This window comes from Siniperca chuatsi, linkage group LG9 (genome assembly GCF_020085105.1).
Source record: "Siniperca chuatsi isolate FFG_IHB_CAS linkage group LG9, ASM2008510v1, whole genome shotgun sequence".
Lineage (NCBI taxonomy): Eukaryota > Metazoa > Chordata > Actinopteri > Centrarchiformes > Sinipercidae > Siniperca > Siniperca chuatsi.
Window position 1 is genome coordinate 28,772,707 of NC_058050.1, and position 21,931 is coordinate 28,794,637.

Genomic DNA, 21,931 nt, shown 5'->3' on the forward strand with positions numbered 1-21,931 from the left:
CTAGATGCATGGAAAGTCTGCAGGTGTACTCACTCGCTCTCTCACACATACATACACACACACACACACACACACACAGGGCATTCTACATCTAAAGATGTCAGTGGGAGAGTTTGCTTCCAAATGTCAACTACGTGAGAAACATTGGAACCAACTGTAACCAGCTGAAGTTGTAGAATTTGGATTCTGTGGTGAAACAATTGATAGAAAAGGGAAGAGTGAGAGAGCGAGAGAGCAAGATGCTGCAGAGGAGCTATATGGACAGTACCCCTACAAAAATACATATCTATTAGAGCTGGGCATGCCTGAAATTGATATTACATTATTCCTTTTTTCCCCCAGGTACAGATACATGTTTTGCCATATCATAGTATACATCTGTAGAATTGCTTGTCTGCTCTCTGCATGAAAGTCAGCACCTCCAAGTCTGACCATGGTTCTCTGCCTGAAAGCGGTGTATTGCTCCCTATGGATTGGGAGTGACTTGCTGCCTCTAAGTATCGTGAGGTCTTGTTCATGAGTGAGGGTAAAATGGAGTGTAAAACAGTAATGCGGGCGTTGTACCCTCACCTATGGTTATGAACTTTGGGTAGTGACCGAAAGAATGAGATGGCAGGTACAAGCGGCTAAAATGTGTTTCCTCCGTATGGTGGCTGGGCTCAGCCTTAGAGAGAGGGTAAGGAACTCAGACATCCAGAGGGAGCTCGGAGCACAGTCCTTCACGTTGAAAAGAGCCAGCTGATGTGGTTCTGATCAGGATGCCTCCTAGGCGCAAAGTATATCTTCAATCAACACTACAAACTTAAAGTTAACTGTTCCAAGCAACCACTACTGCTAATCATGATAATGATCGGAGGGATACAACAGTCACTACTAATCAGTTAGGGCAAAATAACAACCCCTTCCAAGCAGAAAAGAGCGCACAAATAAAACAAAAATTAAAATATACTTTTTACAATTTGCTTTGAGTTATTAATTATACAATGCAAAATAGCCCCCCCCCCCAAAAAAAACCCTTTATTATCAATGAAGGTCAAAGCCATGCAGAAAGTTGAAAATGTCAAAAAAAAAAAAAAAAAAAAAGGTCTGGAGGTAAAGGCCAAGGATGACTTGGTCTAACAGCCAGGACATGATAAATCCAGCATATGGATCAAACCCAAAAGGCCTGCTGTTGAAGGTCAAGGTTATAGAATCAATAGGAGCCCCAAGATATTAAATGTACCATTGGGACAGGTCAAACTTTACATCACAGAAATACCGTGTTGAGAAGCCCCTCAAATTATTGCTCTTTTTTAAAACTGTACACAGAGCAACACAGGGTAACAGAATGGCAGACTATACACTTTTACAAATAGAGTCTTTAATAAAGTAACCTCACTGCAAAAATAACTGTAATTTAAATAGAGAGGGGTGAAACAGAGGGTCGCGTGTCTCGTTTCTGTTACCTGTTCCCATGCTCTCAGCTCCGGTGTTAGCCATGGTGTTAGTCAAATCAGCTACACCACTTTTGAACCAGACTCTGGTACATCCTCCTCTACTGCAGAACAGTGTGACTGACTCTCCGGCTGACAGAGGTGCGCTAGGATTTTATAACTTAACTATGACCAGGACACACACTTTCTATTTCTCTATGTAGAAATGTGATGTTTTCACATCACAGATTACGAGCAAACGCATTACAGGTAAAAAAAACTTGACATGTAAGCTGTTAAAGGAGTTTAGTGTGGGGCGGAGCCCTGCTCTGTACTGTAACTGGGGGGAGAAGTGAATATTAAAGTAATATGGTAAGGTGTAAAACAAAAATCTATGTATAGATAATAATAATACAATATATTTTGTGAAATTATAATAAAGCGTTTGTTCAACCAAAAAAACACTTCTGTTTGCATTCCTTTAAAAAGGGGCAATATGTAAGATTTGGCCAAAATGTTTGTTTAAAACATTCAAAAAATGAACTAACCTTAGAGTATAGCTTTTTTTGTGATTAAACCAGACGCATTGTAGATGAAGGCAAGTGTCTCTGATTAAAATGGTTAAAAAGGTGTTTCTGTTCCATGAGATGGACAACAAACGATGTGTCACATCTGATACAGCACATGATACAGCTTCAGCTATTCTGAAACTAAAATCATTTACAAGGTTGTGGACATACCTTAATGCTGTCGTGTAATGTGCTCATAAGCTGAATCTGAATGTTTGATATGACTGTAAAGGTGATACAGTTGATACAGAATGTCAGGACGAGGTTGTAATTTCCATTTGGGATGAGGGGGGCATGTCCACCTTACAAAATCTTATCTTCTAGCTTCCACATACTTTTACAGTTTCTTTTTGATTTACTCAGAAAAAGAGTAAATGAGTTAATATAAATGTTGATATCTGTTGTTGTTGTTGTTGTATCTGTTGAATGTTGTTGCCTCTGAATGTTTTTTGAAAATAATATCACGATATTTCACGGTATTTCTGCAATAACGATATTCTTGACAATTTGACAAAAATCCTAAAATATATATATATATATATTTGTGTGTGTGTGTGTGTGTGTGTGTATGTATGTATGTCTATTGAAAATATTATATATATCATCACGAAAACTTGAAAGGAAATGGTGTTCCAACAACCTGGAAGAATCTCGTTTAATCTGGCAATATAGTCTTAAAACCTAAAGGAAGGTTTCTTTTCAGCACTGTAGCCATGCTGACAGAGAGTCACAGCTCTGTTGAGCCATGTATTCCTATAGCCGTCAGTAGTAACGACTTCATGAGTTTCTTCAATAATAAAATTTTAACTATTAGAGAAAAAATTCATCAAGTCCTGCCCTCAACCAGTACCGACTTATCTTCAAACACAGGAACCTTAGGAACAACTGTAAAACCTGATATATATTTTGACTGCTTTGCTCCTATCGACCTTCTTCAACTAACTTCGATGATTAATTCATCTAAGCCATCAACCTGTCTCTTAGACCCCATTCCAACTAGGCTGCTTAAAGAAGTTTTACCCTTAGTTAGCACTTCTTTACTGGATATGATCAAACTGTCTTTATTAACAGGCTATGTACCACAGTCCTTTAAAGTAGCTGTAATTAAACTGCTTCTTAAAAAGCCAACTCTTGATCCAGGGGTTTTAGCCAACTATAGACCTGTATCAAACATTCCCTTTCTCTTTAAGAAATCAGTCGCCAATCAGTTGTGTGACTTTCTAAATAACAATAGTTCAGTCAGGATTTACAGTGCATCATAGCACAGAGACAGCACTAGTGAAAATTACAAATGACCTTTTAATTGCATCAGACAATGGACTTGTCTCTGTACTTCTCTTGTTCATCTTAGTGATGCGTTCCACACCATTGACCATCACATCCTATTACAGAGACTGGAACATGTGATTGGCATTAAAGGAGCCGCACTAAGCTGGTTTAAATCCTATCTATCAGATCGATCTCAGTTTGTACAAGTTAACGGTGAGTCCTACGTGCACGCCAAAGTTAGTCACGGAGTTCCACAAGGTTCTGTGCTTGGACCGATTCTATTAACCTTATATATACTTTCTCTAGGCAATAATATTAGGAAACACTCCATAAACTTTCATTGTCATGCAGATGATACCCAATTATATCTATCGATCAAGCCAGATGAAACTAACCTGTTAAACTTCAAACATGCCTTAAGGACATAAAGACCTGGATGACCTGCAATTGTCTAATGTTAAAACTCACAGACAAAACGCAAGTTATTGTAATTGGCCCAAAACACATCCAAGACACGTTATCTAAAGATATAGTTACTCTAGATGGCATTGCCCTGGCCTCCAGCACCACCGTAAGGAACCTCGGAGTTAGCTTTGATCAGGATTTATCCTTTAACTCACACATGAAACAAACTTCATGGACTGCCTTCTTTCACCTACGCAACATTGCAAAAATCAGGCACATCCTGTCTCAAAATGATGCCAAAAAACTAGTCCATGCATTTGTTACTTCTAGGTTGGACTATTGCAATTTCTTAACATCAGGCTTCCCGAATAAGTCCATTAAAACGCTCCAGAAGATCCAGAATGCTGCGGCACGTGTACTGACAAGAACTAGGAAAAGAGATCATATCTATCCAATATTAGCTTCTCTGCACTGGCTCCCTGTTAAATCCAGAATAGAATTTAAAATCCTTCTCCTCACCTACAAAACTCTTAATGGTGGTGCACCATCGTATCTTTAAGATCTCATAATACCTTACTACCCGACTAGAAAACTGCGCTCCCAGGATGCAGGGTTACTTGTGGTTCCTAGAGTCTCCAAAAGTAGAATGGGAGCCAGAGCCATCAAGCTCCTCTCCTGTGGAATCAGGTCCCAGTTTGGGTTCGGGAGGCAGACATCTCCACATTTAAGAGTCGGCTTAAGACTTTCCTCTTTGATAAGGGGCTGGCTCAGGTGAGCCCTGAACCATCCCTTAGTTTTGCTGCTATAGGCCTAGACTGCCGGAAGACATTCCCATGATGCGCCTCTTTCCTCTCTCCTTCTCTCCCTCTCCATCTGTATGCATTTTTATCCCATTACTCCATGTTACTAACTCGACATCATCTCTCTCCCGTAGTTCTGTGCCTTCTCGTTTCTCTCCTTCTGTCGCTTTCAGCAGGTATTTCTGCCTCCGGAGCTGCAGAGACTGGATCTGTGGTTGTGGGCCACTTGCTGCCCCCATTTTCCTGCTCGACAACTGCTTCTACAGCTGTTGCTATTGGCTCTGTTACTAATACTGACATTATTATTCCTATAGCTGTCATTCCTATTATTATTAGTTTATTAATATTAACACTACAATTACATTTCTACTATTTTAAAAATTCTAGGTGGTATTTGCATTGTGCCTCCCCCCAATTATTTCTTATGTCACCATTTTAATTCTACTTAATCTTCCACCCTATTGTAATGTTTACTCACAAACTACTTCAGTTCTCTTTTCCCCACACACACACACCGACTTGCCTCGCCTCTTTCTGTTTCTCCTGAGCAGCCTGACCAAGTAAAGTCTATGTTTGGGAAACTCTGCTTGATCTTTTGTAACCAAATCACTTCCACTACTTAAGTCGCTCCCCTTTTTGGAACTAACTCCTCCACCATGGAGCTGGTAGCAATGTTACTTTCGCTTTCAGCCATGCTTGTTGTTGATGTGCATAACAGTACAACGTCAGTACATCAACAAGTCAGAATGTTGCCATTATCACAATTTTTTTTATCAGATATTATTTTATTTATATTATTAAAAATGATATGGTATTATTGTGAACGATATGATATGGTATACCCCTACTGCACTGTATATATTTATAATTTTTATTATAATATATATATTAATTTTTAGTCATGTTACAGATAAAACAGGTGGTGAGTTGCACTAAGCTAATTTTAGCTTGTTTAACCTGAGTAAAAGGATTCCAAAAAACAATTTATCATATACAATCTAATATATAAATACTGTATTTCCCAGTAACAAACCTCATTCTGCAGCTCATCGTCACTCTTGTGGGAGGCCAACATTTCAAACAGGGAGGTGCACAGCTCCTCTGGGCAGGACGAGATCATGTTGCCTCCGTTCAGATACTTCTCCACCTCTGTTCTAAGGATGGCTCCATCCCCAGAGCTCAGAGATCTTCCTGAACTGGACACCTGTTCCTCACCGCCGATCTTCCTCCCGCTCTGCTGGTTGTTCAGCAAGTTGATAAAGTCTAGACTCACGTCGTCCTCATGGATACCAGTGATGGGCAAGTCCTCCAGTGGGTCTAGTGTGTAGCAGTCATATGAAAAGGTGATGTTGCGTCCGAAAGTGGAGACTCGGTGGGGGTTGTGATGGGAGCTCTGGGTCTGGATAAAGTCCTCAACACGGGAGTCTCCAGATGGAGCCACCAGCTGAGCCACACAAACACAGGCGGCTTCTGCTGCAGATGACGGAAAGGGGCCAAACATCTGTTTAATGGCCCGGGTTTCCTCGGTGCCCACATGGTCTTTGTTGTGGAAGGTCTCAAACAGAAAGACAGCAGCACTTTCAATGGCCTCCTGACCATGTTCAGTCCCCACTGTAAAACAAAACGCAACATATTAACACTTTGATGTCATGATCGCAGTGATCACTACAGCCAGAGGCAGATTTAGTGATTTGGGGGCCCTAGGCAAATGGGGCTTATCTCAAGGTACAAGGTACATTTATTTGTCATTCTACAACACAGGGCTGCACCATGAAATTAATTCTTGTAGCTTTTCACATCTTTTCCTTAATCTAGAATACTGGTATAAAGCAGTGGTGGAAGAAGTACTCACATGTTTTACTTAGTGGTGGAAAGTCACTAAGTACATTTACTAAAGCACTGTAGATAAGAACAATTTTAAGGTAGTTGCACTTTACTTGAGTATTTAAATTTTATGCTACTTGACATTTAACTCAACTACTATTTCAGAAGAAAAAATTGTGCTTAATACCAGTGTTAATTTTGTCAACGAAAATAATGACGAAAAACATTCGTTGAAGACCTATTTTTTATGACCAAAACTAAATAAAAAGTAACCTTTGAAAACGAGAACTATGACAAAATGTATTAAAATTTTTGTCAACAAAAGAAAAACTGAATGGTAATGTGAAAAACAGCACCTTTTATACTAACCTCATCATAGACAAGAATGACACCTGTAACCATGGCAACTGTACACAACAAAGATGGCGACAGCTGTAGACTCAAAATGCTTAAAAGACTTATATAACACAGGGCTCCAGAGTGCAACCATAATCTGTCAAGTGCGACTAAACATTTCATCGGTCGCTTCACTGCGCCTGAAATTTAGCAGGTTTGCATGTGCCGTGCACGTCTCTTTGTGTGTGTGCGTGCATGTGTGACACTGCGCCCTGTACTCCTCCCACATCCCTTGTGTGTGAACGAGAGAATTCGTGAACATCACAGCCTTAAAACATAATTAAAAATGAACAGAACTATTGATTATTTTTTTGTCAAGAAAACTGCTGCGGGCCCATTACACCTGTCCCCAGGCCTGAAAGGCCCAGCCCAGCCCCGACATTATCGGCGGAGGTAACCATTCCACCTGTCTCCCCTGTCCCAGGTCCTAAGTAGCCTTATAGGCTAGGTCATTAACAACAAGCCTCCTCCACACGCGGCTCACCTGCTGCTGTAAAAACGGAATTGTGGGTTAAAAAATCCAAAACGCAAGTTGTGTTTTTTGGGCGACTTTATAAAACAAAACAGTATTGCTGACGAAGAAAGTCAAGAGAGAAGACAGATACAGGGAGAAAGAAACAGAAAGAGGCGGGGTGGGGCAAGCCAGTGTGTGCGCAGTAAGAGACAGAGGTGTGTGTGTGTGTGTGTGTGTGTGTGTGTGTGTGTGTGTTTGTGGGGTGGGAGAAAGAGAACTGAAGGGAAAGCAAGGTGAGCAGATTAAAGTAGTTTGTGAGTAAACACTAAAATAAGGTGGAGAATTAAGTAGAATTAAAATGGTGAAATAAGAAATAGGGTAATGTATTAATGTGTCCTTTCAAATATTTAAATATATAAAACTTTTTCAATTGACAAATATAAAAGGTTTTGTATCTTTTTCTATTTATTATTGCAGTTTTGCACAATAAATGTTCTTAAAATACCTCTGTACTATGTGAAATATGTCCCAGTAATACAGTTAGGAGTACAGTAATAGCTGCCATGCAGTTGCCATACCAGTGTTTTACCTCTTCAAAAGCATTTATATTGAAATCTTAAGAAAAGCAAATATGCCATGATACTGTTACCCTCCGTGCTTCAAATTATACCCTGATATAAATTTTAGGCCATACCGCCCAGCCTTAAATAAAAAAAGTTAGGCGCACCAGTGCCACTAATGTAAAAAGTTATTCTGGAGCCCTGCAACATATTTAATAATATAACATTGTGGAAGGGGGTATTTCATATTGATGTATTGCTGCGTTTATTAGGATTTGGGGCTGTACTCACAAAACATCCTAAGGCTAAAAGAAGCTCCTAACTGACTGAGTTAGAAGAAACACCTAAAATAATGTTATATATTTTTATTTATTTATTTTATGTTCTATTAATTCTTCTTCTCCTTCTATTCCGGTCTTCTATTCATCTAAACAACACAAGAAAACCGTAGCTATTAGGGACCTCATAGTTGGGGGCCCCAGTCAGTTGCCTAACTGAAGCAGAAATGATAAACTCCAACTCAAAGCGGATGTAGTGATCATCATTTTAATGATGAGGATTATTAGGACTGCTGCAACAATCACATTCACCTTTTCGAATATCATTAGTGGTATCTAGATAGCAGTGTTGTTTTGTATGGTAATTAAATCTGAGCTGTGCACTATTCATAGCTCTAGAGAAGACTCAGCAGCTGTTTTTCTCAGCAGTAAAGGCTACAGCATGAGCTCACTGTTTAAGGTCCTTGTACCTCATTTAAATAATATTCCAAACAGTTCATTAACCAGAACTGCACTTAACAAAAAGGAATACAGGGAAATTGTCCAAATAGAGAGGGAAAATGTCAGAGGGAGAAAAGAGTGAAGAAGGTTGGAGAGGCAGAGCAAAGTGAAAACAGATTTAAAAGGATTTATACCAATTAAAAAAATGGTCTAAAAGCATCAGACTCATTGCTGTACGTAGCAGAGCAGAATGGCTGCTTTCATCCTCTCCAGAGTGCGCTTAAAAGCAACTTTTTATTTGGAGCATCACAACAACTGTTACTCTTGACTACCAATTGAGAAGAAAAAATACTGCCATGAATAGAGAGAAAAGTTTTCATAAAGAGAGCTCCATAATTGACTCGTGAAGTTAAGCTAGCACTTGAAGTCATAGAGGCAGCGTGTACAGCATGCTGTCAAACACCTGTTTCTATCTCTGGAGTAAATCTAGTATATTTTAACTTGTTGGGGAGCAATTTCAAATAAAATGATACTTAAAAAAAAAAAAACAACTGTGTTTCCAATGGTAACGTTCTTTGCGCCACAGCAGACACTGCACTCTTCCAAGCCGCAGAGCAGGGCTGCAGAAGCATTTTGACTTCTTGTACAGATGTGGGACAGACATTTCATGTGTGACAAGGCTCAAGATTTTTAATTAAGCATTGAAACTCCACATTTTCAGACATGGAAATGGGTTGTTTAGCACAATAAATGTATTGTTTTCTTCAGCCAACAATGTTTTTTCTTGCCACATGTTGGATGTACAACTTTACGTATCCCTTTGCATGATTCTTCAACAAATGTTTGAGTATGAAATACCTCTCATGATGCAAACAGTAACAGCAAGAAAATGATCTTCCTTGTGTGCTTTAATGGAGTTCTACTGTTGTTTTCATGACGTGCTGTTACTTCTCTTAAAGGCAGGTCACTCAAAGGTAGGTATTGATATGGAATGTCAGGGTAAATTTCTCAGCAGTTTGTCGCATATTCACACATGTAACATAAGTTTTATTTTTTTATTTTCCGATGTCCAGTCCAGTGTTTTTAGTGGTTTTCAGATCAATACCAATGCCAAATGTCAAGTGTAATATGACTATTTGGGTTTAGTTGGGTTTTTGGGTAACATCATTGACTCTACAGTCACTTCGTAAGCTGCAGAAATGTCTGACTCACTCCAACATGGAAGTTCATGGCACTCCCATGGGTCAAAGGTTGGGAGTAGAGAGTGGGTCAGTGCCAGAGACTTACTGGATATTAATAGTGTCAATATATATCAGACATAATTCAAACCTGTTCAAGGAAGATGATCTTTTAAAAGTTTCCACCTTTAAAGAAGGTGTTTATTAACAACCTGGGTTATATCATACTTTCCCTTTAGCAATAATTCTTGTCAGTTTTACTGACTAGCTTAATGGTAGAGAGACACTGGGACATTGTGACCCCGCTAGACACCGCTTGGGGTATTATAACATTAGAAGATGAGGCAGTTTTTACCCCAGTTACATAAATTACGTATCTGAAAGTGAAAACAAAGGTGAATGTATCAGTGTCCAGTAATTCAGGTGGTCACTGCTGAATCAAAAAATAGCTCTGCACACCAAAATACGGTTTGGGTAATAGCTGTAACATACGTCTTTGTTTTCACTTAAGTGGTTTAACTATTTGGGTTTAAGGGTCAGTTCACCCACATTATGAAAAACACACAACAACAACATGTCATGCTGATAGTTTTGGTTTGATTTGTCCAGGTTTTGAGATATCTGTGGCTGATTTCTACCTTCATCCCCATACAATGGAGGTGAATGAAATATAACATTTTAAAAAAATTCAACAGCAACAATGTCTTTGCAGAAACAGTTTCCATGTTACTCTGGACAATCCACAGACCTCCCTGAACAGTTTTCATGGGAATTATTTCTTAGTTCCTACATTTATTTTTTTTTTTGAGCACCACAAAAGGTTTTCTGCATCCACCTCAATGAGTGAGGCAGAAATTTCAGACACCTCAAAATCTGGGCAAATAAATTCAAAACTGTAATCAAATCTGCAAGAATGACATGATTACTAGAGGTAAGTAAAGAAATGTGTTTTTTGTAATTTGGGTGAACGGTCCATTTGACTGGACTGTTTACTAAAGCCTGACAAAGTGCTCGTAACAAACTAATCCCAGTTAACCAAAAGCACAAAAACTATTAACACCATAATTTCAGCTGTTTCAGCTGTTAAGTGGTACATTGGTTTTTTTATATACATATGTTTCTCACTTTTAGACAAGTAGTCTAAAAACAGAAATTCTGTTATTTTTAACAGTGTTTTCATCAGTGTAACACAAACACATGAAAATAGATTGAAAGAAATTACAATGGATTTCAGGGTGAAGGGTTAATTACCAATCTGTTTGGCTGCCAGAAGGAGGCTCTTCAGTTCCTGACTGACAGCTTGCTGCTTAGCTTTGTCCCGATGCTCAGTGCAGAAACGGACAATCTTCTGCCACGTCAGGCCCTCTCTGGCAAACAACTCCTGTCTCTTCAGTCGTTTGGTCTAACGTGAGCCACAGGGATATATACAATTAGATTTCAAGAAAGAGAACAGTTGCACTCACTGCTATAATAACCACAGGTATTTCTAATTGTTCAACAATTAGAAATACCTGTGATTTGCCAATATATTGTGCAGATATTTAGTAAAAACAGGATGTGGTGCAGTCAATGTGGTCAGTCACCGATAATGCTGTTCATCTTATTTATCTGCTGTAAAATGAATCAAGACTATGCAGGCTTTCTGTGGAATGTCCGCATTTCGTGATCAGGGACTATTTTAATTCAATTTTATTTTTTTATTTTATTTTCTCAGACTTGACAAAGCTCCTCCAGAGTCACAGAAGACATTATACAACTGTTTTCACAGGCTGAGTAGTTCATGACCAGTACACTGACCTAAATTTGTAAAACTGGTGGAGTGTCCCTTAAAGAATTTTGAGATTTTTTTCCTCTAGATACTGCATGTTCAGTCATTTTTGGCAGGATTCATCACAACAAAACGCAGAGAGATCCTGATGAGACTGAATCATTAGGGGCTCCAAGGAATAGATGCTGGAATTTCATGATATGTTTTAACGTATTGGTTTAATTCAGGCAACTTCAAAGCAGAGATATTTAGTATAAGTTAGTATTATCGCAGTTATGATTCTGTGTTTACATCTCAATAAACCACTAAGGTCTCAAGAAATTCTTAGGGGCCGTTCAGATGTCGCGTACAATTGCGTGGAAAACGCCAGCCGCCACTTTCATCCTTCGATCCAAGGTGCTTGGGAGGTTACGCTACTAAGGTTACAAATACAAAACCTTGTTTTCAAGTACACCTTTTTGAATGATACTGTATAATATTCCATAAGTAACAAGTTTAGAGTTGCCTGCAATGGACGGGCCACATTGCCTATAATACACACACAGCATAGCTGTCCTGTCATACCGCAACCACGGGTACTGCGTTAGCCATTGTGGCTGAAAGTTGTGCTTTTTCTCAGTCGGTCTCTCCCTGCCTGCACTTTCATCATCAGTGGCGTCTGATATCTGCTATAGACCGCTTCATTTTTGGAACAGCTAAATGGATTGTTGCCAGATTAGGTGGATTGGGAAAATTTGCCAGTGTTGCCAGATTGGGCTACTTGCACGAATATGACCAAGTAAAATTTTAACTCACACAACCTCAAAAAAGGTTGCACCATGCAACCATTTTGGTCGCAGTCTGGAGCCCTGCGCAGAGTACATAATTAGCTAGTTGTTCCTAGTAATCTGTTCACAATCCTGAATTTTAATGTGATGGAGGGTTTTGTGCGAAAAACTGTCCAGGTAAGGTCAGTGGTGGAAAGTAACATTGTACACTGACTTAAGTACAAGAGGTATTTGTGCTTTACTTGAGTATTTCCATTTTATACTACTTACCTACACTACTACTCCACTACATTTCAGATAGAAATATTGTACTTTTTATTCCACAACAATTATTGACATAGTTCTAGTTAATTTTCAGATTAAGATTTCACAGTAAAAAACATATGATAAGCTTATAAAATATATCACATAAAATACAAGATTAAGATTAAACCAGTGGTTCCCAACATTTTTGTTTTGCGACTTGCGACAAAAAAGCAGTGTCTGGTTGGGGCTCCTTGTCCTTTTAGATGTCTATGAGTTAACAGTTCCACAGTTGCAGTGTTAATGAGAACTATGATGAAAAATGTTCGTCAACAAACTTTTTTCGATGATGAAGACGAGACGTTGACGAGCTAAAAATAGATCTTTGTTTCAAAAAAATAAACTATGACAAATGTATGTTCTGTTTTCGTTGATGACGAGACAGGACTAAAATGTTAGTGGTGAGCTATCGGACATTCACAAAATGCATATTTTCCCCCAATTGTGCGGCTAGTCTGTCTGTTAAAACATAAACAATGCATCCCTGTCATTGACTGACGTGTGGTGCAGATTGATGTGACGTGTGCAGATGCTGTCCCAAACAAATAAAAAAATAGATCTATGGGCACACTTTAATTATAATTCAGCAGAAAGGAAAACACAATATACTGTAGTAACAAGAGACGGAGAGACGCCCTGTGGCTACAAATTAGGTGGGAAGAATACAACCAACGTGAAGAGACACTTGAAGGCGCTTACTATAAGTCCTAATGTTAACAAAACATATACATTTCGTTAAGTCAATGTTACTGGGCAGTTGGCTATGTCTTATGTCTAACTTGTGGCAAATTTGCTAGCAAGTCACATTGGCTTAGCCTGGCTGGAAGCCAGTTTTTCCTCACAAAAAAAGTTTTCAGTTTGCGGTAGCCTAGCCTTCAACCGTTGAAACAGGATCCGATCGCCAATCTGCACAAGCCTACATGGTTTAATTTCATCAAATAAGATTAGAGGAAAGTCCAAAAACTGAACTGTGTATTAGAATTAATTTATCTTCTTTCCTCTCCCATTAATAATAAAAAATAATAATAATAATTATTATTATTATAATAATTATAATAATTAGTATTATTATTATTATTATTATAATTATAATAATTATTATTATATATATATATTATATATATTATATATATTATAATGAAACTTTATTTATAGAGCACTTATCAAAACAAAGTACAAAGTGCTTCACAACAAGAAAAATAAAATACCACAGTGAATGACGAAATATAAAGAAATAAAACACATAAAATACACAAAAGCAATAAAATAAACAGTAAAATAAACAGCCATTAATCATCTCATCACCCCGTAAGTACTTTTACATAAGGATCTGAAAACATTTTCAACCACTGGGTAAGGTAAGGTAATGTAAGACAGCTGACTGTGTTACTGTGTGTTTATGACTAATTTAATGAAGAGCTCAAAAGTTTGTCAGGCTCCATGATCTATTCTTTGCTGACATGTGTTTAGAGTTTCAATGTGTGACTTGGCGACAGCTGACAGAGGTGGCAGACTGTTGGCTTTGGTTGGAAAATGCATCATGTTGCTATGCCAATACTAATTCAGAGAAACATAAAATCACAAACAGGTGTGCAGAGTTTCTATTTATGATCCCCTGCAGCTGAAAATAAATCCAGTATTGACACAGTTTTGTATGAGCCGAGCTTTATATACATTGTAGGCATCTAATTTTAGGTGTTTTTGCACTAGACATCTGGCATAGTGTCTAGTACATTTTGACGGCCAACAGCAGGAATTTCGTACATACTAACATTACTAATATGTGATTAATATGTTGCATAAGGGGTGCTTCCATGCTCTTAACCTGTGCTGCCAGTTTATGGTCTGGGACACACTCCAGTCATTTCTACCTGCCTACAACAAGCTAACTTTGTGTAAAGTGAGTTAGTGTCAATACTGCTACTAGGTGCCATTAGCCACTCGAATTCTATGTATCATGTGGTATCTATAGAGCTGACAAATACTTTATCTATCAACCAGTGGCAACTTCCACACATCCCAAAACTATTAATGACCATTTCAAAGAATTTTACAATAATCTTTATACAACAGAGGCCAATGTAGAAACCTCTGAGGTTAATGCTTTTCTTGACAAAATAAACATTCCACTGATTGACTCCGAAGCCCAAACTAGCTTTGAAGCTACTATAACATGTCAAGAAATTACTCAAGCTATTAACTCGATGTGAAGCGGCAAAGCTGCAGGGCCAGATGGGTTTCCCACAGAATTCTATACATCTTCACATCTTTTTCTTCAAAATGCCCATCTTATGCTCCATATACCAAGAAACACTATTAGAACAAAAACTACCTGAAACGATGACGCAGGCAATCATTTTGGTTCTACTAAAAAAAGGCAGAGATTTCTTGAATTGTGGTGCCTATCGACCTAGAAGCATGCTGTGTTCTTCTGACTATAAAATTCTCACCAAGATGCTCTCTCGACGCATTGAAACAGTGAGTTCTAGCATCATGACAGGCAATCTTTTTAAAACATGCGTAGACTGTTTAATGTGCTCTACTCTTCTCATTCTGCCCAGCAAGTAGAAGTTGTACTCTCCCTAGATGCCAAGAAAGCCTTTGATCTGATTGCCTCAAGTACCTTCTCGCTCTTCTGGAATTTGGATTCGGCCCATTATTCTTTACGTAACCCCAAAGGTGTCAGTGCAAACCACTTCCATATGTTCAGACTACTTTCTCCTCTATCACGGTGTTAGACAAAGCTGCTGCCTATCTCTATATTTATTTAAGATTGCTATTGAACCCTTGGCTATAGCTCTTAGAGCAGAAGAAAAGATAGCTGGCACCGTGAGAGGGGGCTCGACGACCTCCTTCTCTACATATTTAACCCAGTAGAATCATTAACTTGGCTTAAAATATATATCACCATTTCGGAAGACTTTCGGGCAGCATCAGATCTTAACTACAATAACATGCTGGAACATCATTCATTTACCTATCTGGGAATTATTGTTCTGCGATCTTAAAATGATTTATATGGCCATAACTTTGAAAACCCATCAGACCGTACAAAACTAGATCTTGTGAGATGGTCATCATCACTACCAGTTTCCTTGGCAGGCAGGGTAAACGGATCCAACCCACGATCAAAGAGAACCATTTTGGTAATGCCTAGGTCAAGAGGAGGACTGAGACTGCCCAATTTTTTTGTTTTATAACTGGTCAGCCACTATAGCTAAATTAACTTACTGGATCTCAGTGTTTGAAAATAAATGTGACCCCTCCTGGACTCTTATGAAGACCCTTTCTAATCCCAAAGTCTCTTAAATATCCATACTCAGTTCTCCACTACCCGGGCGAACTATCAAACATGTCAATAATCTAAAAAGCTCTCTCCGAATTTTGCGCCAATTCAGAAAACACAATAGTACATGTGACCATATGCCCTTCACACATAACCATCTTTTTCCTCCCTCCCAGACTGATGCAATATTTCAAATGTGGCATAAGAACGATTTGATCTTTTTTGCCAACTATTCATAGACTATTCATAGAGCACTTTTGCTTCATTTGAAATTCTCCAACAGGACCATAATATACCAAGGCACACTTCTTTAGATACTTCCAGGCCCGTAGCTTCGCCAAAGAACACTTCTCGTTTCCTGTCCTGCCGGTAAAGAGTATGTTAGACACCATATTAGACTGGGATCCCTATACCAAGGGAAATGTTTCAAAAATATATTAAGATTATAAGATTATCCAAGTACATAGTTTGCTGTCCTTGGACAAAACCAAATCAGCCTGGGAGTAGGATTTAAACACACCACCTCCCTTTGTCTTAGGTATTGCCTTATTCAATTCAAAGTGTTGCATCGCCATTCAGAGGTGGACTTGCTGGTGTATTTTGGATCATTGTCCTGCTGCAGAACCCAAGTTCGCTTCAGCTTGAGGTCACGAACAGATGGCCGGACATTCTCCTTCAGGAGTTTTTGGTAGACAGCAGAATTCATGGTTCCATTTATCACAGTAAGTCTTCCAGGTCCTGAAGCAGCAAAACAGCCCCAGACCTTCACACTATCACCACCATATTTTACTGTTGGTATGATGATACTTTTACGGTAGATGTAATGGGACACACACCTTCCAAAAAGTTAAACTTTTGTCTTGTCAGTCCACAGAGTATTTTCCCAAAAGTCTTGGGGATCATCAAGATGTTTTCTGGCAAAAATGAGACGAGCCATAATGTTCTTTTTGCTCAGCAGTGGTTTTCATCTTGGAACTCTGCCATGCAGGCCATTTTTGCCCAGTCTTTCTTATGGTGGAGTCATAAACACTGACCTTAACTGAGGCAAGTGAGGCCTGCAGTTCATTGGATGTTGTTGTGGGTTCTCTGAATGGCTGAAGAAGAACAAAATGAAGACTTTGGAGTGGCCTAGTCAAAGTCCTGACCTGAATCCTATTAAGATCCTCTGGCATGACCTTAAAAAGGCAGTTCATGTTCGAAAACCCTCCAATGTGGCTGAATTACAACAATTCTGCAAAGATGAGTGGGCCAAAATTCCTCCACAGCTCTGTAAAAGACTCATTGCAAGTTATCGCAAAGGCTTGATTGCAGTTGTTGCTGCTAAGGGTGGCCCAACCAGTTATTAGGTTTAGGGGGCAATCACTATTTCACACAGGGCCATGTAGGTTTGGATTTTGTTTCCCCTTAATAATAACAACCTTCATTTAAAAACTGCAGTTTGTGTTTACTTGTGTTATCTTTGACTAATATTTAAATTTGTTTGATGATCTGAAACATTTAAGTGTGACAAACATGCACAAAAATAAGAAACCATGTACAATACATATATATATTCTTGTAATAGGTGTCTGATTAATGAGTGGTTCCAATTGTAACAACAATTCTCAATAATCTCTCTCTCTCTCAATAGTTTACTTTTGTGGGTGTCCAGGAAGGTTAGGGGGTGTGTGCTTTAATGTTTGTGTGTATCCTGTATTTACTGTAAATAAAGGTTGTTTTTTTTTTAAAAACAGTTGCATGTTGTAAAAAGTGTCTTACTGTTTCCTATCAAGTTATCATATATAAATTATCATGACATTGTGGCAATGTGTCTTCTGTTCTGGAGCTGCACATACTAAGCGTCACTCTCACACAGTGGACTCTAATCAAACACATTGATACTACAGCCACTGTTTCTCACACCAATAACTGGATGTTGAAATGTAATCTTAAATTAAAACAGTCTGGAGCAGAGTCTACATCTATGTTTTTGGATATTCTATCCATCCAAAATGAAAACATTTGGATTTTTCCATGTGGAAGGGATATGGAGCTGGATAAGAGCCATACAGTATGCAAGCTATGTTATCAAAGATAAAATAGTTCCTTGAAATAACAAACATGCAAAATCGCATTACTTGCTTGCTCACAGAGTTGGAAGCAAAACAACCTGCTGTAGTTACTGCCAAAGATAGAACCCTCCAGTGAGTGTCAAAGCAGGACACATTTCTTGCTCTGGTAGAATACTTTTTTGTGAATTCGGTCATACATTAAAGGGGCACTCCGCCGATTTACACATACAAGTTAGTTTACTAGTGATACTACTGAGCCTGTGAATTCAGTTGTACAATGGCTTCAATGGCTCTGGAGGAGCTTTGTCAAGTCAGAGAAAATACCCCTGATGATATCATAAGGATGTCATCACAAGTACCTCAGCTTGGGCTAAAGGCTTTAATCTAAATTTGTTTTAATGTGAAGAAAATATTAGACCTTTTTAGAAAAATCAAAAACACAGGAAGTGTTGACAATGCCAGTGAGTTCAGCTAATAAACACTTGACTCTTCACTTCGTTAAGTTTATCTCACAAATAGATTTTTCAGAATTTCTCGTTGAGAAGACCTTTTTAAACATTGCACGGAACATATTGTTTAAGGGTAACGCCAGCAATATTCAAGATTTTTCTTATTGTCATCAAAAGTCCAAAACCAACAATGAATGTATCCTACTAACAAGTATGTGTGTGTATCCAAAGCCTGATAAATCGTATTCCTCTTTGCCATAGAGCTCCATTTTTGTCCCAAAACTATTAAAAACACATCAATGAGCGACAATGATGTTCCTTCATTACCATTAAAACACACACTGTAGTTTATTTTGACTCAATCCCACATACACCATCCTTGACTGTCATAAAGGGGCAAGTATACTCCATCAGAACTGCTTGTCAGATGGTTGAATAGCTTCAGAAACCCACTTCCCCCACACTTTGCCCTTCCCAATCCGACTTTCTGAAGTCCGACTATCTGAAGTCGGATTAGGAGGGGCTGTGTCCGACCATTTCTGTAACTTTCCGAAATAGAGGATACAACATTCACATCCTCATCACGCCGTGATTGGTCAGTTGTGAGGAGATGAAAAAGAAGCCAGGGTTTGAACTTCTCTTTCTACCTCTCTTTTTTTCATTCTTTACACAACTATTTCTTTCACTTTTCACTCCGCCTTCGAGTGTGGCCATTCGGAACAACTACAAACACTTAGACTTCCAACGTGGTAGGACAACATGTCTCAACATGATGCTGATAATGGCTTCTAGCTGAAACACAATCGTTTTTGCCCACAACAAACAAGAAGACTATTTATCTGTCAGTGCCGGTATTCTGTTTGTTTTGGTCCTTGCTATGACCGTGCACCTGATACAGTGTTTTAAGATTTGGAGCTGTGTGCACTGCTATATTTCACTATAGGACAACATGTCTTGCAAAAGTTCTGAAAGAGCATAACCCGACCCTAAAAGTCAGGATATCTCTCTGCTATCTCTCTCTTGTGAGACCCTCAACATTATGGAAGTGCAATACTAAATCAAGTACACCGATTATATCTTTTTCTTATATAATCAAAGCACCCTGATTTGAAACTGAATCAAATCATGAGTTACCTAGAGATTCTCACCTGAAGTACACAAGATAAAATCAATGGGTTTTTTGAAAGTTTCTCAAAAGCTTGCTTCAGTTTAGGATTGGGTAGATAATGCCAACATATATGGTGAGACAATAGAAATTTGTCAGCTGAGATTTTGATATACCACTTTGTGCCTTCAAAATGTCAACATTGGCCATTGCCTGCAATGTTGAGATTAAGGGCAAGCAAAGATGACTAACAGGAAAGAAATGAGTAGTGAAACAACTCCTGTCATATATTTCTGTGAGATTGACTTTAATGATCTCAAAATTTCCAGTGAATGTAATACCAGTGTTATGCACCTTTGGTTCCTTCATTGATTTCCTCCTGCAAAATGAAATTCAACTTCAGCATCACAGCCAGTGGCTGTTAAGTGGTGGACCAAAATACTTACTTAAAAGCAGAATTAAGAAACACTGTAGTGCTGTGAAACTGGTTAATGCGTTGTTTTGGTTTTAAATTTTTTTTTTTTTTTTTTACACTACACTTATGAAATTCAGTGTTCTATTATGACAATACTTGTTTCTAATTATCCACTAGCTGACCTCACCTTCAGATCATAGAGCTGTTCAGTAAAGTCCTCCTTCTTGCTGACATTGGAGAAGGAGCGCAGTGCACCTGTGAGCCGTGGAGGAGACATTGTTCTCTGATGCTCTGTTCATACACTGGTTCTCCAGCTTATTTCTATGACTGACAGACAGACAGATACAAATAGTAAACTGACATTTGATGGCAGTATGGTTTTCTACATGGCATAGCCTAATAATAATCATCATCATCATCATAATCATTCAGAAAAGCTGTCAGTTTAAAGTCGCTTTTCTAAATCACTTTCAGAATCACACACACAAGGTAGGACATTACTAACAAATGGAATACATCGTTAGGGTCTTTTGCTGTATTCGGCATAACAATGAACCCCAACAAAACACTTATCAGCTGTTAAATCTTTGACTGCAATAGCTTGTTCTGTAAGGAAGTAACGTTAAGTTGGTTAGAGAGTAACTGGGATACCTGTAATAAACGTCCAATTATTAGGGTAATTAAGACTGCTTGGGAAAAAGGGTGTGTGCCGAATTGAAGACTGGATACTATCGATTCGTCCAAGACCCGAAATTATCTTCTAAAACGTAATAACGTTACGTTACTAAAATTATGGTGATATCAAGTAAGGTGTTTTTAAACGACCTAACGTTATTCGCTTCAGCTAGGAGCGTAGGGATCGCGCCAGAGCCAATGTGCTATTCTAACGTTTATTATAGTACAAACCATAAGTTTCTTACGCCACTTTTACTAACCTTAAACATAACAAAATGAAAGATGCTCACTAACGTTGTGTAAGAGTCAGTGTTGCTAGCTAATGTTAGCTTGTCAGCTTGGCTTCCAATTTCCCTGCCGTATTAGCTTTAGCACTGTGAAGAACTGTCAATATAAAACGAATTGCGACTAATTAGAAGTCTATTAGTCAAGGCAAAACTTTATATTTCAACAGCTACCTTCCAAAGCGCCTTGTAGAATGAGCTGTCAGGCGCGTGTGAGTTGGCTACCGGCACAGATGTCAACAAAAGTTACTTGAACGCTAGGAACTATGGGTATTATAGTTTTTACGACACACGCTTGGTAAAGGGTATCGCTAAAATGACTACATTACCCATTTACACAGAGGAGTGCCACATCATCACACAAGATTCGCTTTTACTTTAACCGGCGTACACCAAAACCCGTGTAGGCGAAGTCGGTAGACGTATTAAAATGGAATACGCCGCTGCTTGCTAGAATTGAACGGGTGTGACCGAAACCGGGTCTTGTGGCGAAGTCTTCTCCCGTGTTGTGGAGTTGTTCGCTGCACCATCCCAAACCCGGTGAAAGAGAAAGTTGCGACTCACTTTGATGTCGCCGCCGCGCGGTCACGTGGTTCAGGTAGTTCTCAATTGCTCCAAACAAATCGACCTGTCGACCTGTTCGAATGTTTTTTCCAGCGGGACAGACAGCAGCAGCAACTGTATTTGCTTCAGTTTTCGGTAAATATTAACGATTAATGTGCGTTGATTACTACGTTGACTACACTTATATTCAACAATATATATAATAGCATTATTTCTGGGGAGAGACAGCACAGAAAACTGTTTTGGTTGCTGAATACATTTACAGTATGTATGCAATATTTTTCTCTATGCTTTAATTACTCACATCCTGATGTTCTCTTATGTTAAGAGATTCACATAAACATGCACAACAAGTGAATATCAATGAATGCCAGCAACTGCTCAATTTAAGCCGAGAAAGACGTTTGGTCAGTAGTGCAAAATATACAAGGCAACCAATTAATTACATTTAACAAAACATTTTATTATTTAATATGTCCAGAGAGAGGGTAGGTAAAGTTTGGTTATTAGCAAAATATCAAAGATATTTGTGAATATTAATACAATTATTAAGAGTATCAAAATGATTAATATGGCTTAATAATTACAGGGCACCACCCTGGCATCAGGGACCAATAACCAAACGTGGAAAACTGCCTCAAAGGTGGCTATTCACTTTAAAATTCTGATATTTAAAGT

The 21,931-nt window shown here is 38.6% G+C and overlaps 1 protein-coding gene across 6 annotated transcripts in view; it reads right to left on the reverse strand.

The window, feature by feature from the left end:
- ascc3 (activating signal cointegrator 1 complex subunit 3) overlaps positions 1-21,359 on the reverse strand; it is a 160,313-nt gene extending 138,954 nt beyond the window's left edge. Inside the window, exons 1-4 of one of the 6 annotated variants that reach the window (XM_044207740.1) lie at positions 21,254-21,359; positions 19,918-20,057; positions 10,838-10,988; positions 5,489-6,066 (exon numbers count right to left, since the gene is read on the reverse strand). In XM_044207740.1, coding sequence (XP_044063675.1) covers positions 5,489-6,066; positions 10,838-10,988; positions 19,918-20,007 — 819 coding nt within the window. In that variant the 5' untranslated portion in view covers positions 20,008-20,057; positions 21,254-21,359. The other 5 variants (XM_044207738.1, XM_044207735.1, XM_044207739.1 and 2 more) reach the window with 5 other exon arrangements.
- Between the last annotated feature and the right edge of the window lie 572 nt (positions 21,360-21,931).